This window comes from Cavia porcellus, unplaced genomic scaffold (genome assembly GCF_034190915.1).
Source record: "Cavia porcellus strain 051 isolate PalLab524CR breed Dunkin Hartley unplaced genomic scaffold, mCavPor4.1 scaffold_11, whole genome shotgun sequence".
In the NCBI taxonomy this organism is placed as follows: Eukaryota; Metazoa; Chordata; class Mammalia; order Rodentia; family Caviidae; genus Cavia; species Cavia porcellus.
In genome coordinates, this window is record NW_026947494.1 from 53137610 (window position 1) to 53154983 (window position 17374).

Here is a 17374-nt window from a genome sequence, read left to right on the forward strand (position 1 = left end):
CTTTTCTCTTTTTTCATAAATTTTTACTTACTTATTAAAAACATTTGACTTTTCATTCATAATTTAGCCATAGTGGAAAAATAGAGGTATATCGTTTAGACTGAGACAAAAAACCTTGATAAAAAAATAATTGATAAATTGGCTCTCTAATCATATTATGCTAGAGCCCTAATATTCAAGAATTGTCTTATAAACATTAGTTGAACAGATCTTGTTCATTTCTCTAAAAACAAGAATTTTTAATCTCTTTTTGCAGGATAGAAGACTATTATGGTTTAAGTATATTTTGGAAATTTATTCCAACAGAAAAATTGAAAATGTCTGATACTCTCAATTACTTAAAGCATTTATGATTTTAAGCTCCCAGCAGAAGGCTGCAGCTCAAGGGAAGAATTAAGAGCAGTTAGTCAGAAAGACACTTATGTAAGAACTGTCACAATGGTTATTGGTTTGAAAGCAGGAAGCCTCGTATTTTAGACTCAAAGCTTTAAGGAATCTGTATTGAGCATTTTCCCTTCTCAGAGGTGATGAGTGAGATCTTGAGAACATTGACAGTTTTTCTTTTTTATTCTGTTGCAGCCCAGAAGATGGTGAGATACATCCAGAAATCTGTCGGCTTTACATACAGCTACAGTGCTGCTTAGAAATGTACACAACAGAGATGTTAAAATCCATTTGTCTTCTGGGGTCTCTTCAGTTTCATCGAAAAGGTATCTACATTTTGTTGATTGCTGGAAACACTGAGAAATTTATCTACACACAATTAGAATGAATTTAAATGTTCAGGAAATATTTGGGACATGAATTAATAAAAAGTTCATAGAATTGTTGTCTAAGTGTGTAAGAACACTAATAGTTCTGGAAAGAAATGATGGTAAGGAGCAATTCTTAAATATTTTACCACTGTGACCATGACTTTCATTAGGCTTGGCATAAACTCCAAAAGTATATAATGGTCTTACTAGGATAGTAAATAATTTCCAAGGGTGCTGCTATTTCTCTAAATGAATTAAGTTGCAAGAAGACAAATTACACATTGTTCCAAAAATTTAAGAACTGGAGGAACTCAACAAATAATGGGGAGATAGAGGGGTAATAAAAAAACTTCATTGCCAATCCAAAAGGGAGTACACCAGCTCCCATGACTGTTCCCTCTAGAAATGGCTGTGGCTTTAGTATGATTTGATTAGACTTTGATTCCCATTCTTTACGATGCTCTGCCTTCTGGTCCTGGCTTTACTCTCAAGCTGGCTGACCCCACAATAGTAAATTTATTGTAACAGTTCAGTCAGCCAGTCTGTACACCAAAGGATTTATAAAGAGAGAGCTCCTTGCAACTTTAGAGCAGAAATCCTGAGCTTTGCTCTGCTTGCTTGGTTTTCGGCCTAATCTTTCAGTCTCTCCTGCTTCTCATCTTTTCATAGTTGACTTTCGAAAGGAAAGCTCTTTTCTGGTAGCTCCATGCTTATCCAGATTGCTTCCTTGTTTTGAGAACACAAACGCTACCTCTTAATTGACCAGCTTTTTGGGTTTTCATTGCCTCTTAACTTCTCTGTCAGTCTCTGTTCTGCCCTTGTCTAGCCTCTACTTTTAAAAATAATTAAATAAGGCCAAGGGTGAGCTTAATGACAGAGTGTTTGTCTGGCATATATACGGCCCTGGATTCAATCACCAGCACTGAAAAAAGAATCAAACCCTTATCCACTGCTTTAGTGGCTACCTTCTTTGCACAGTTCTTCAAAGGAAAATACCTGACAGCTCTCTGATTCCTTTCACACATAGGATTAAGTCCCTACCTGAATTTTACATTTATGCTGCTATAATTATTACCTAACATGAAAACATTAGACAATCTGCCTCAAAATTATTCATCCAGGATGTTGGATAAATATGCAGGTACTGAATCTCATCCAAGGACCTTCTGAATCTGCATCTCTGGGAGGCCTCTAGATGTTTTTTAAACGCAATGTGGACTGAGGCCTGTTATGCTATCCTCTGGGGGAAAATCTCCCTTTCCTCCATATGAATAAAAATGAAAACCCCCCAGCCATTACCCTGTCATTCTTCTTGCTACTCCTCACTCTTCTAATTGCCTGCTTTCAACATTGTTTTACACTTTCCTTTTTCCCCACACTGAAGAAAAGTAAATGCAAAGTGGTAGATGTTTCTGATGAAGGTAAAGTGTGGTAGGGCTCATGTGGCCGTCTTCTCCATTAATGCCTGGAAGACATTGAAATCGGCACTGGTTCTCAAACTGGAGTCTCTGAATTAACAGCATCAGCATTAGAATCATTTGTTAAAAATACAAATACTTTATTCTTACCCAGAGCTACCAAATCAGTGGGGAAAATAAAAGAATATCTATGGAATATTTTAGAAGTTGAACATGCTTGTAAACACTTGATGACCATGTGTAATCAAAAAGCTGTACTTATCCATCCTTTTTGGAAGTGTGCATGTACCACATACTCCTGGCAAGCCTCTTGTGCTTCTAAAACACATATCCAAGAACTAACTGTCCTAAGGCAATGAGGAGAAGACAGCTTCTTTATTGGTAAGATAGTCTCAGGTAGCTCATGAGTAAAGAAAATAGTAACATATAGAACTGAAAACTGTGTCAAATATAGAGACAGTCATTTGCATCAGGCTTCATGAAAAATGTCATTAAACCAAAGAAAATAAAAATATATGCACAAAAATAAATAGCAGACAAGTTTCCTGGAAATGTCTACAATACTAAGCAAAATACAAGATCTTAGAGAATGAATTATTTCATTAAAGTGTTCATTTGGATTTTCTAGTCCTATATTTTTAATACCTATTTTCTACTTCTTAATTCTTTCTGTCAATTTCTTCATTACACCTAAGAGATTAACTGTATAATACTACTTTGGCCTTCTGGCTTATTTGTTCTTCTCACCAAAAATGTCAGCTGGTGTCACTAGGCTTTGCCTCTCCTTTGGCATCACTGGAAACTATAGAGTAGTAGCCTGTCTGTTTCCAGAAGCTTTGAGCCAATACACATTAAATACATGAAACCTTCTTCTGCAGACTTCTTTGGGAGATGCTGATCAAAAAGTATGGGAATATTTTCCTCTAGTGATCATAGAATGCCAACAGTGAGTTAAGAAAGAAATTGGCCCACAGACTACAGCCCAAAAGTGCTAAACTTTAAGAGCACAGTTGAGAAAGTTAAGGTAGTAGCATATGTCTTGTCCTTAACCCTAGGATTCCCTGCTCATAAAAATAGACCTAGAAAAGTGGACAAAACTAGGACATTTTACAGAAGCCCTGGAAAGCAAGGCAAATAAATGCCTCATCATCGTGAAAACAAGAAACTAAGTCTGTGTGCTTAATTTATTTTTATGTCTGTACACTTGCCTGGCTGCCATCAGAAGTCCAGATGTACATGTTACTTAGTTTTACTACTGAATTGAGTAGTCTTCATGCATTTACACTGAAAAGAAAGAGCACAAGAGATCACTGCAGAGATTAAGAATTTGGTTTCTTCTAGAAAAACAAGCCCCAAATAACTTTGAAGCTCCTACTGTGAGTTTGAGTTTAGTAATAAAGATTTTCCTCCTCCCTCAAAGAAATCTAAGGACTCTTAGTCCTTTAATGACATCTTCAGTGGATCTTCCTGCTTCTCACATGGACCACACTTCTGAACTTCTGCTGTCTCATAAATTTGATTGATACAGTCTACTTGGAAACCTATTATACTTTGTAAGATCATGCATTATTGCAGGAGAAATAAAAACATTACTAAAATAATTTTCCTTTTTCATGATTGACAAAATTAAAGTAAATCGCATTGATGGAAGGTAAAGCCTACATTTAATAAAGGCTGTTGGGTTATTACAGGTAATGAAAACCTGTGTTTGTGTAAGAGGACAGGTGGGTATAATTTTAGATATATTGTAGTTTTAGATTCTAACACTTTAGGTTGTAGATTGCAGCTCTGCTTGACAAAGTCTAGTTTCTATGTTTATGGGGGGAAATAGCTGTTCTCACATCTTCACAGTTAGATAAGAAATCTTTTCTAATTACTGAGTTGCTGAATCACATTGACCATTAATGCCTGTGTCCTACCACTATATGAACTGAGATTATGTATAAGTTTCTTTGCACTTTGAGAGCAGAAAGTAGAGCCAGATTTCTAAGGAAGTTGAATGATCCTGCTATTTTGACCATAATTTTCCTCTTGCTTCCTCTCCCCCATTGGTATTCTGAAATCAGCCCTTTGTCTGTGAATTTAATCTATCTTTTTCTCACCTCTTCTTGTTTGGTCATGGGCCACTTTAAGTCTTCCGCCCCTCTGCTACAGTTTACAGCAAAATTGTCCCTGGTCCTTTGAATGAGGATGTGCTATTCTCTTCCTAAAATAAGATGAGTTTTTTCCCTAAAATGTGCCACCATGATAAATACAAGCTAAAAACAGGAAATGTGATCACACAAAAGAATAGGAAAATGTTAAAATTTATAAAAGCCTTTTTCAAAACCTGTTAGGAACTCAAACCTCAGAATGCTCTAATGAGAAATTAATGAATAACTATTTATCAAAGTGCAGGGTGACCTTAGGACAAGACTGGAACATAGGTGACAGTGGCTGTAGTATATTCTGCATCATACCTTAGTAATGCAAAAGAATAATGCACACCAGAAGAAGTAATATGAAGACAGAAATAGAATAGAGTTCACTTTATTTTCCAACATAATGAGGCAGTTAATACTAAAATAGAATAGCTAATTAGAAAAACTAAAGCAGAATAAATCTTAAAGACTTTGATTTAAATTCTGAGTAGAAATATGGATTCATTCTTTGAACAAGTATGTGTTTAGCTCTATTATATGTTAGGCACTGTTCTACATTCTGGAGACTACAGTGATGAAAGTCAAAAGTCCTTATGCCGCATATATTGGGAAGAGGAAGGAAGAAAGAAAAAAAAGAAGAAAGGAAGAAGCAGGACAGACGAAGGAAGAACAGATAGATCAAGTTTTCTAAAAATCTTAAATATTAATAAGTGCAATGTGAAATCATTGAAATAGAATTAATAATGTGCTAGAAAGCAACTGATGGCTACTTTAGGTGAAATAATCAGAGTTCTCTGATGAGACAACATTGAGTCTGACTTAAATGAAAGAAAAAAAAGAGGTCATGAATGTTCATATTTGACAAAAATGAGAAGTTTTCAATTTTTGGAGAATATAAGCATAACTAAGTTCCATGATCACAGGGTAACCTAAAATCATCTTTTACTCTATCAACATGTCCTTATTTACCAGAATGCTGGACATTGCATCGTCACATTTCATCAAAATAGATGTCACTCAAGGAGCAGGATAATAGCAACTATGATAGCTTCCACCTAGTGGGCAATTTTTCTTACCAGATGCCTTATATGTGTTATTTCATTTTAACCTCAAGTGTGTTTCCCCCATTTTACAGATAAAAAAACTGAGACGCAATGAGATGAGTTACCCAAAATTACATAGCACCTTGGGTACTGCCCAAGTATGTGACTCTCATAGATAAAGATCAGGAGGACATACCAATGGTGAAAAGAAAACAATAGTGAAGTGGCTGAATTTTAAATACAGATTTTACTTATTTAATGATTAATTAGCATATAAAAACCATGTTTAATGCCTAAAATCTATTATGTACTAGTTTCTTATCAAAATAACACTCATTTTGCAGACTAATGTTTCAAGATTGGAGGGAATGTTAATCCATAGTTCACTTAATAATATCTAAAATACTTTACATTGGATAAAATAGTCAACTCTAAGAATTCATAATACATAGTAAAAATAAAGTGAAACATTCATGAGATCCATAGGGAATATAAATTAGCCATGACTCTAGTGGAAAAGTTGAAATTAATTAATTATATAGTAAATATATTCTGTACATTTTCCTGCTCTACTTTAGGGGCTGGAATTGGAGCAAAGCCTCACAGGGACCTCCTCTGAATGTGTCTTTTATTATCTGTCTTCTATGTTCCTAAGGAGCCATATACTTCTGCTTTCTCACACTGCCATTTGGTGCCACCATGTCAGCTGCTATTCTGGGACACTGATGGAATGACAGTACCTTAGTAAGACAGAAGAAGATGTAGGAAAATGGGGGACAGGAATAATATTCTGTCTCTTCTGGTTTGAAAACTGTTTATTTCCCAGGGCATGGGCAAGTATGGACCTCTTTAAGTTAGGTATAGTTATTATTTTCTACCAGGTAGTTTATGGTATTAACAATATCTCTTTACTATAGTATAGAAAAGTCTTTGAAATCATTTTTAACATGGGCAGACAACAAGCTGAACTTAATATAGCTTGTTATTTTTATTTAAGTTATATAATTTCCAGAAACACAAGATAGTAAAAATGAATAACTTAACCAATAGGCTACATTCCCCTAGTCCTTTTCAATATGGAGGTTTTGTTTTGTGTTTTTTTTTTTTTTTTTTTTTTTTTGGTTTTTTAATCAATACCAGGGATTGAACTCACGTCCGCCTGCTTGCAAGGCAGGTACTTATGCCGCTGAGCTAAATCCCCAGCCTCAATATAGAGTTTTAAAAGTCACCTCCCAGTTATGAAAAGGCATGAGAGTGATCAGTTTGGATCAATATCCATGCATCTGCTGTAGGCCATGTTCATTTTGTTGTTCGCATTCAGTCCATATGGAAACTGTTTGGAATGCCAGCTCTGTATGTAGTGTCACAGCAGATAACACACTAAGAGTAGAGAAGATGGGCAGAATTTGCTCCTGCCTCCTAGAAAATGACTTTGCAGTGACAACTCAGAGAAGATTTATTTCTACTTCTGGAAAAATATCATCAAATGGATAAAGCCAGCTTTATCAGATATTAGAGATCGATCTCAGGAGCTCCAATGAGATGCTGTCCATGGCAGTGCCTTCCATTATCTCTGGCAGACTGAAGACTGGCGGGGACGCAAACATTGAAAGGAAAACAAAAAAGCAAAGGAAAAAAGGGATAGGAGAAACCAGAAAAGAAAAAATATCACTGGATTAGACACGAGAAAGGACCCCAGCCCGGTCTTCTGGAGTTGAGACTGCTCTGTGGCACTCTTGGAACTGACTGCCCCACGACCAAATATGTTTCTGTTCCTCTTAAGGGACTAACCATTTCTCATGATATAAGAATAACCAGGCTTCCAATCTGGTATGTGCTTCACGGGTGGTTTCTCTTTAACTTTTCCTCAAACATGCCTCTGGTATTACCCGTAAACAAACTAAAAATACATGGAAATCCCCAAGGAACTAAGGCCAAAGTCTTTGCAGGAGCCTAAGGAGAGTGGCCAAATTTTGATGTCCTGGTTCTAAACAGTGACACAGCCAGCTTAGTATGATTTCAAGGTACTCTAAGGGTTTTACCCTATCCCCTCCCCAAGTAAGTATTTATTCACTGAGGCCTGCAATTGATTTTTCAAGGGACAGACTTTTTCATTTCACAATAAACTAGTTTGCATGCACATTTACTTTTGGAATCACCATGTGGAAGCATATTGACCCTTTTCCTAAGAGGGAGGCAAGGAGCCTACCTGGTGTTAGAAGACAAGTGCTCCATTTTGAGGGTAGCCAAGGGGAGAAACTGGGGATGATGCTCTCCAATTGGCCACTATCCAGCTTTGGGGAGGTGTCTTCTGGTAACTCCTTAATATGGTTTAGAAGAAGACCTGAGAATATATCCTGCTAACCTCTCTAGCCTCACACTTTACCAACAACACCCTCCCGAACAATGCCCAATACCCTGCCCTGTCACACACAGAGCATCTTAAACGACTTCAAGGCACCTCAACTTACAAGTTGTTCCCAGTTTGTTCCTCTGTCTGGGACATATACCCTACCTACCCAATCCCACCCATCCCTTGGCCTATCCTGAACTTCATTTTAGTTTAATGTGACTTTCTGCAGAAAATGTCTCTTGGTCCTCCAAGCCTGGCTGATGACCACTCAGTATATACCCCAACATTTCCATGGCACTGGTGATAGCACACGTTCCTGAGAGGGGTAGTTGCCCGGTTTCTTGTCTGTTGTTTTTTGTAGACTTTGCTCACCTTGAATGTGTTCATCATTGTATCCCCAGGTTCCAGCACAGAGCCTGAGGCCAAGTTGAATTAATGATTACTAAATAAATGGATAAATTGCTTTCACAGTATATGTATTATCAAGAGAGTGAATGTAATTAAAGGAAAAGGCTTACCCAGAGATTTTGGATTTAGCTCATATACATTTCCCTTCCTATTAATTTTTTAATAGGAAATAAGAGAAATAGAGAAAAACATATAATGAAAAGAATAAATCCATATCAGTTCTTATAATTTTCTGAGTAAGGCAACTACTGTGTAAGATAATACCAAATCCCATTGGATTACGATAATAACATTCATTATTCACTCAGGTCATATTCCAGTTCTAGAGCTGAGGAAATGAATGACATTACTCTTTCTATTCTCTACCTCTACTCAACAGTTAGAGGGAGGGAGGTTTTGGCCTCTATCCATGGCCAGAAAGCATAATGGGATCTTGAAGAAAGATATTTAGAGGTCAGTCTGGAAGGGCACGTGATCCTTTCCAACTGGAGGAAAAAAAGGAAATAGAAGGTGAAAACAAAGAAAGGTGACTTGAACAAACCAAAAAATTTAAAAAGTTTCTCAAAGCTAAGAAGTAATTAGGATTTGTTTCGTAAAAACAAATGAACAGAAGAATCTATAGAAAATAAGAAACACAAGAAAAAATTCTAGTGGAAAAAATTTCTGCAGTACTGAAACCAGTTCCAGGTTTAAATTCAGACAGCAAATACATAGGAGAAACTTCTGGAATGGTTGTCAGGAAAATTAATGTTTGAAACTGCACTTAGGAAAAGCTAAGTTGCCCTACACTGTGCAACAGAGACTGTCAGTGCTTGCTCCAGGAGAATACCTGTTATGAAGGTGGGTCCTGGGCAGCAAAGCAGAATAGAGTGTGAAATAATTTGGTGAACACAAGAATAGCAACAACAACAACAAAAAAGAAAGTGAGCTCAATACACGAGTGTGTTTTGTCAAGTCAAATTGCTCAGTACATCTTTCTGGAGTAAGAATTCTAACTTAGGAACTCAGGATAGAACTGGGCCTTAAACAACAGGCAGGGTGTTCAGGAAGCTTAACACGAGATGAGAAACTTTGTCACTGAGGTTAAAGGTTTTGGTCATTATTTTCCAGTCATGTACTCTGGTTCTTCTTGAAAATTACTAGAAAGACAATGTTATTAGAATAACAATAAATACAAATATCTTGAAAAACATAGCTGAGTAAATGGTGAGGAATTACAAGGGGGTTTTTTGTTTTGTTTTATTTTGTTTGTTTTTTGTTTTAAATACAGCACTATAAATTGGTGACAACAAATTCAACAACTACAACCAGAAGAATGAATGTTAAGATGATATAAAATTTTAATACATGTATCAATACATGCAAAGATATCTATGAGTCTGTTAAATCCATAAAACAATAATTATTAATTAGTACTGGGAAACAATCTTCCATTGGTCTGTTACATTTTTCATTTTACGAAGTAAGGCATTGATTGCCCTTTGTTTTACACTATCTTTTCAAGTATGTTTATTTAGCAAATGCCTTGGAAAATAGAGACTGTCTCCCTCTAGAGCAAGGCATATGTTAACTGTGATTATAATGAAAACATCTCTTCTGGAGAAGCGAGCAGACCTGCTAATAAAAGACTCTGGAACTCTAGGCCAGAAGTTCTTCTGTCACGGTCTACTGTGTATGCAGGCATTGTCTGCCCCTTTTGCATCATCCTCTCGGAACTAGGACTCTAGAAACCAGTGCAAGTACTGCTGTACTGGCTACTGCGACCACGGGAGTAACAAGCTGTTTTCGTCTCTGACCCAGGACTATCACGCCATCTTCCACCACTCATGAAGTTGTTGCAGGCTAATTTTCATAGGGTAAAATCTCAGACCTTTTATAATTCTTAAAAATTACCAGAAAGAAATACTGAAAGCCTAAATGGTGAATTTCAAGACCAAGTTCAGCATTCTCTCTGAATTCAGTCCAAATGAAAAATACTAGCCATGGAGGAGGGTTAAGAAATGTGCAAGATAGAGCCACAGATTCAAATTTGAATCAGAAATGCTAATAGAGAAAATTGAAAGAAGGAGTAGATAATGAGAAAAAGTTTTTATCAAACTTAAATGTGGTGAGTCACTGAGTCAATTATTCATAATTACAAAAGGGACAGAGTACATCTTCCATATCAAAAGGTGGTAAAAACCACCTTAAGCAAACTGACATCATTAATAGTGGGACAAACTGATTTATGTGCTTTCAAATGTGATACACTATGGGCCCACTCTTCTATATTATTCTTGACAAAAGTGTTTATTCTGAACATGCAGAAACAATTGAATAAGTCTAAATTTTAAAATTCTATAAAATAATTGGCCTGAACTATTCACTCAAAATTATTCATGACAAAGAAGGCAAAGATGGTTTCTAGATTAAAAGAAAATAAATATGAAATTATACATTACACATAGTTCTTAATCTAGTCCCTAAATTAAAGGAAAAGAAGTTAGAAAGTAAGTTATTGGAAAAACTGGAAAATTTGAATATATAAGTTAAATTAATAGTTTTTATACCAAATTATGTTCAATTATATTTAATCAAAGTTTAAAAATTGTTGTGACAGTTGTTTTAGGTTTATATATCCTTGTTCTTTACAAGATGAATACTGAAGTATTTAGGATTAAATTTCATTAATATCTGCAACTTACTCTTAAATGATTCACTACAAAACATACATATTTTATATGCAAAATGTAATAATTTTTTCAAAATAAAAAGTTGGAAAAAGTAAATTGGAATTTCTAGAAAATTTAATAAAAAATGAACTCTTTTCCTAAACATATCAAGGATTCACATTTAAACTCAAAAGTGTAAAGATTCCATTTTGAAATTTTGTCAGAGAGTCATAAACAGACTATATATAGTATAAATAAAAGATAAGGGAACAGTCATCCGGTTCTTAGAGAAGGTTAGTTTGAATATAAATTGATACACCTAGCCAATAGAATTTGAGTGTAAGCACAAAGATGAAAAAAAAAGGGAGATGCATTTTCAATCACGTGAAGATTAAGTTCTACATTCCACAGACTTCCACAGAAATAATTAGTCATAGATATGCTCCACATGTACTTTCAGGATGTTCTCTTCTCCGGAATTTGAAAAAGCAGAGGGTTATTCTGGCAGATTCCCCCTCTTGTCCCTCTCCCAGACCTCCACGACCCCTGCCCAAGCTTACATGCCCAGAAGGGATGGTAAATGGTCTGACTGCGTTTGCTGCATGCTACCAAGAGGCAAAATGCAAATGTTTGTAATAGATCATTACCTTCCAACTGTGAAATGGTAATGTGCTAAATTATGTGCTTAATTAATTTCTGCCCAACAGCTACCATAAAATTGGAAAAACAGTTCCTCAGGCAAGTTCCATCTCCTAGTATCAATGTACACAAACGTGCACAGCAAAGGATCAAACTTTCTCATCAGTAAACTTGTGGGTACACTGCAGTGTGATGAAAGGTACACAATTATCACTTAATTGTCTCTTTTTGTGTGGCTGCCATATAGGTTGGGAACTAAAGAACAAAATTTTTGCTAATTCTTTTTGAATCAGAATCCAAGAGGAAAGCTTCCTGCTAGATTTTATCAAGAACAACAATCCTCTTTTCAAGTTTAAGTTTTTTAAGGCAAAAAGAGGGGAAAAAAATCCCAGCATGATTAGGGAGACTGAGAAGGAATGAATATAATTATCTTCAATGATATGAGCTGTAACAATCTCTTAACTAGTCCAGAGTTATAGCCACATAATAAAAATGAAACTAGATGCAACACTAAAAGACACACGTTAGCTACCTTTTTTTCCCTCCTGGGCTACATTATGTTGTGAAACAGCTTGCAATTATTTGTATGGTTTTTTGTTGTCTAACTCTAACCGTTTATGTTTTGTGAGACAGAGACCAAGTCTTTCTCTCATCTGTATTATTTCTAGCATCAAGCCCAGTGTTTAGCATTTAGCTGACACTCAAGAAATATTTATATATAAATTTACATTAAAAAATAATAAATAAATTTAATTATAGTAATGTGTAAATGAATGAACCAATGATAAAACCATGTTTAAAGCCCAGTTGTCCAAACTCATAGGTCATTCCCAGCTACGTTATTTTTACAACAGTGCAAAAAACATTACTAGAGTAAACCTAGACCGTGTACTACAATCTCCCATGTCATTTCATACAAAATTATGACTAAACTAATTTGAAGACTCATTTCTAGAAAGTCCTGTTTTAAAAAGTACAAGTCTTAGTGGGTTGGTCTGACATTGCTATAAACATCTACATAGTACAAAGCCCATAGCACTTTAGTGGATGGTGTTTCAGAGTCTCAACATGAGAAAACTGGATCAAACAGCCTTACAGAAGAATGCCCTAAAGCAGGCTGCAGAGTTGAGGAATTGAAAGGGTCCGTGATCTCTGTTGCAGGCTAGGAGAGCCAGCATCTAGAATCAGAGAGAACAGCAGGGTCTCCTATGCTTCCTGCAGAGTATTACCTGCTCCAGGTCCTTCTCACCTGCCTCTGCCTGTGAGACTAAAAACAGCAAGACTTTATCGCCCCTCTAAAGCAAACTTATCTAATTCAGAATAGGTTCCGAGGCATCAATCCTTCACCAGAATCAGGGGCTTTAATTTCACCTCTAACGTTAAGTTGCATTGATCTCAACAATGTTTCCCAGAATGTTGCAGAAACATGCTACAGACATGCGCGCTCGCGCGCGCGCGCGCGCGCGCACACACACACACACACACACACACACAGAGACCATGAACATTTTTAATCACGCAGAAAGCTATTAGTTACTAATACAGCATTTAATTCAAAGTACATCTACCTCTTGCAGCAACATCCTGATAAAGAACTTTCATTTGAGATTTCTTATCCCCTTCTCTTTCCCAACACACTTTGTCCCTTAGGAAAGGAAGCCAGTGGGGGAACAAAGAGTTTGGACTGCAAAACTGAGGAGAGTGCTGAAACTCCTGTCCTAGAGGACTCCTTGTCATCCCCCAGTGACAGCCAGCAACACTCCTGGCAGGTTTCCACAGACATCGAGAACACTGAAAGGTAAGTGGGAAGCAACCTGGAAACCACTTGCAGAGTCCTCCTCCAGGGAACGTTCTTAGGGCCAGAGAGGGTCGAGGGTTCTCTATTTCAAGGGGAGAAGAAACAGAGCTCTCCTTGGTCTGCAGAGAAAACACGGGGTTGGAAGATCCTGGAAAGTGCCTAACCTGCAGATAAAGACTGAGATTTGAGAAAGTAGCATCGGTCCTACCACAGACACAGAGTCCTACACTCAGCTCTTCCCCCTGCAGCACACTGAGACTCCATGGAAAACGAAAAGCATATTTCCTTGAAAGGGAGAAAGGAGCTATGAACAAACACAGCCCCTCCCTTGGGCTGCTCCCCAAAATGCCATTTGCTTAAGGGCAAAGAATCTAAAATCCTATAAAGATGCTTCTAGTAGACTCTTGGATTTCAGGTATGGGGAATATTTTGCCTTGCTGCCTGGTGAGGGCTCAGCACTCCATGGTTGGTTCCGCAGAGGGCTTCTCAAGGAGTTGCTTCCTTCTCTCTCCCAGAATGTAGCTGATGCCCCTTAGGGGCCAGAGGGAGTCATTGTATTACCGTAGCATCAGTAAGCCCACTCCCAGACCGGGAGCTTCCTTCCGGGGAAGAAGATATTCTGTGGTGATCCTATTTCATTTGGGAAAAGAAGACAATAGTAATTACTAACCAGTGCTATGCTCCATCTAGGCACTAAAGATGCCTTTCTGTAAGGTAAGAAGCTGAGGCCTTCATCTGATATCTGTGCCCTTTGCTATGTCCCCAGAGCTGGTCCAAGCAGCTGAATGAATACTGGGTAATTCTACCATGTTATTTGTGTGAGGGATTGAGTCATTGACAAAATAATGAACATCTTATTCTTTATTTTTAGAAATATAACACAATGACACTTATAACCATTGTGGTTCTACTTTCAGATTGTAATGTAATTCTAAAGCTAATTACTGAATTTCTTTGTTTATAGAAAATTGGAGCATGTGGTAATTATGTGCTATTAATAAAACTTGAATTTTATAAGCTTGAATATCCAAGAATTCCAATAATAAAGCTGTTTGGCTTCATTTGATAGGATTCTGGGCAAATTATAAAGGAGTGGTTTATCTCAGTTTATAAAATAGAAAACTCCAGGTAGGGGAGGGGAGACCTGTCTGCCAGAATGCCAGGATCATGGCACAATTCATCAGTAAGCCACCTTCATTTTCAGTCACCTTGCACAAGGAGGAATAGCCATGACTCATATACTTTTAAAAAGTGAGATATGGATGCAGAAAGCATAGAGTAGGACAGCCCTCAGAGGCAGCAGTGTTTCTGGTCAGCCTGAAAGTCCAGATTCTAGCCAAAGACGTGGAAAAGGTTGGGTGAAGCCGGCACCGAACACCTGGAATCCAGCTTCCTTGATTCCCCCTGGCTCTCTTCCCTGAAATCAGGGAGTCTCAAACCCAGTTCTGCATTTATCTCACTATGAAGACTATGTTGTCTGGGCCCCATCAAAAGCCAACTGAGTCTGAGTCTCTCCAGATGGACTGGGGCATAGGCAATTCTTCAGCTGACAATTGCTGCTCTCCGGGAAGACTGCCACGCTCCCACTAGTGCATTTCTGATCCTTTTCTAGCTTCCCTACAGATCTCATATAAAAACCAAAAGTACGCTGTGTACTTTGTGGGATGGCATGGGGGTGGGCTGGACTGCTTCCCTCTCCAGCCCATCTCTGACCTAGGCAGTATTCCGACTGTTTTCATGGCGGCACTTCTACACCAGCCAGGTTCTTTCCCAATCACCGATTCCTGCACCTGAGCTCCATTTTACATCTTATCCCATTCCCCTGAGGAGGGGTTTTGACCTCCCTAAAAACAGTAGCCCTGGAACTGTGATCAACAAACAGCTGTGCTTCATAAAATGGACTGAAAGATTTCATATTTAAAATTAAATGCCACCTCTCTTTCTTCAAATGCCAGAAAGAAAAATAAATGAATGGGTAGAAATTTTTCAACTTCAAAATTTTTCCCCTCAAAAGTTTCCTAAACCATGGGGCCTGGTAATGCTTGTCCATTCTGGAGCAGATTAAAGATGTACCTGGGTTTTGTACCAATTTTTTTTCAATTCTATTCTATTCTATTCTATTTTTGTTTTTTTAGAAGAAATCTATCACTATGTCTTATATCTTCATTATCTTCATTGATGATCACCTGAATGTGTATGGAAATCACTGTTGCCCAGGCTGGAAAGGCAGATCTCCCCCTGTACTGATCTAGAAGCCTCTGAGACAGCTAGCTGCCTGCTCCACCGTCCTGGATTTTAGGGGCCATTTGCCCTGAGGAATAAAGGAGAATGTTAGAAACGTGCAGTGTTATGGTATTGCCTGCATCAGGCTGAGGCACCAGAAAGCTGGGAAAGACAGATCAGGTCCCCAAGGGTCTTCTTCTCCCTCTTCCTCTCCCTCGCGCTCTTACTCTCTCCCCATCTCCCTCTGCCTCCTCTTCTAGCTTTCCCTCTCTTTCTCTTTCTCCCTCCTGCTCTCCCCCCCCCCTTCCTCACTCTGCCTCTCCCTCCTCTCTCTCTCCTCAGGGGAGGCTGTTTTCTGGAGGCTTGGAGCCTATCACTTTCTTTTTTTTTTTTTTTTTTTTTTTGAGCCTATCACTTTCACATCATTCAATTTGCTAAGCACTGGTGCTCACAAATATTTAACATATTTGTTTTGCTGAATTCCAGTTATAAGGAGAGACTTAAACCCAAGCAGGCACAAGTAGGGGATCTGCACAGCCACTAGGGCCTCTGACAGCAGCCTTGTGGCACCACTCCCAACCTCACTTTCTCCAGCGCCCATTGCTCCGGTCTTTCATTTTCAGGCTCTCCCCTGTAAACCCAAAATACCATCCTCACTAATAAAGGCTTTTCTTGCATCGCAGCCAGGTCTGGCCAGGGGTCAGGAGGAGCCTCCTGCAGGAAAAGGCCCTGGCAGAAATGTTTGCCAGAGTCTCTCTCATTCCTTCCAGAGCCAACCCAGCTCAGACTTCTTTCTCATAAAAGCAAAATAAATTCAATATTTGCCCAGTGGAAGCTGGAGCTAGTACAATTAGGCACAGAGTCTCATCCTGCCCTTCAGTTGTCTCATAGCCCAGACTGGGAGATTTCATTTTGAGAACTCACAGCTGATCATTCTTTCTTTCAATCAATTTTACAGAGACATGCGTGAAATGAAAAACCTTTTAAGCAAACTCAGGGAAACTATGCCTTTACCGTTGAAAAATCAAGGTGAGTCTGGTCATTTCTCTTTGAAGCAGGGAATGGTTTTTAACATGATAAACATGGGGCTTCTTTCTGGAGAAATTAAAGCAATGTTTTCCATTTTATATCAGTAAAAGGCATTGAGCATACATGTGTCTCTCTTTGAAAATATGTAATAATGAGACCTGTGTCTCTCTGGTGCTCAGAAGGGGGCCAAGAAACACTTTGACCTGGAGAGATCTGTGTCCCCACCCCATCCCCAGACTGGGGCCTGTCACATGCTGTGGAAAGCACTACATCAGGTGTGGTCACACAGAAGGACTGAAGATTCCGCCCGTGCCCTTAAGAGCTTCACAGTCCAGCAGAGGAACTTAGGGATACTTCCAGAGGAGGAACACTGCCATCCACATGTGAAATGATCTAAAAAGTAATAGTAATAATTAACATATATTGAGAACCTGCAGAGTGCCAGTACTGCATTAACTGAATTCTTTTGTTTTGTTTTGTGGTACTAGGAAACCCAGGACTGGACACATGCTAGCAAGTGCTTTACCATTAAACTGTATCCTCAGTTCCTTTATTTAATTCTAATAACAACTTTGAAGGAAATGCTACCCCTGTTCCCCAGTTTACAGGAAACTGAGACAGAGGTGTTTATTAACTTAGCCAAAATCACGCAGACTATAAATAGCAAAGCTAAGAATTAATTCAGACAGCCCATCTGCAGAGCTAGCCTAGGAGTACCAATCCTACCAGAAATGGGATTTGCAGCAGAATGAAGGAAGGCCATCTCTCTGCTGTCCACTATCACATCCACAATATCTTGAGCCTGAGACATAGTGAAATAATGGCTGGCACAAACAATAAATGTCCACTAAATCTGCACCTAACCTTACAGCCTCCAGACTAAGAATGGATACAAAAAAAAAAAAAAAAAAAAAAA

The 17374-nt window shown here is 38.1% G+C and overlaps 1 protein-coding gene across 2 annotated transcripts in view; it reads left to right on the plus strand.

Moving 5' to 3' along the window:
- The window catches only part of Rgs7bp (regulator of G protein signaling 7 binding protein), a 96754-nt gene that overhangs the window by 64498 nt on the left and 14882 nt on the right, over positions 1–17374 (plus strand). For both annotated transcript variants that reach the window (XM_003461598.5, XM_063258240.1), the window contains exons 3-5: positions 580–710; positions 13059–13206; positions 16388–16458. In XM_003461598.5, the coding sequence (XP_003461646.1) occupies positions 580–710; positions 13059–13206; positions 16388–16458 (350 nt within the window). The remainder of the gene's footprint in view (positions 1–579; positions 711–13058; positions 13207–16387; positions 16459–17374) is intronic.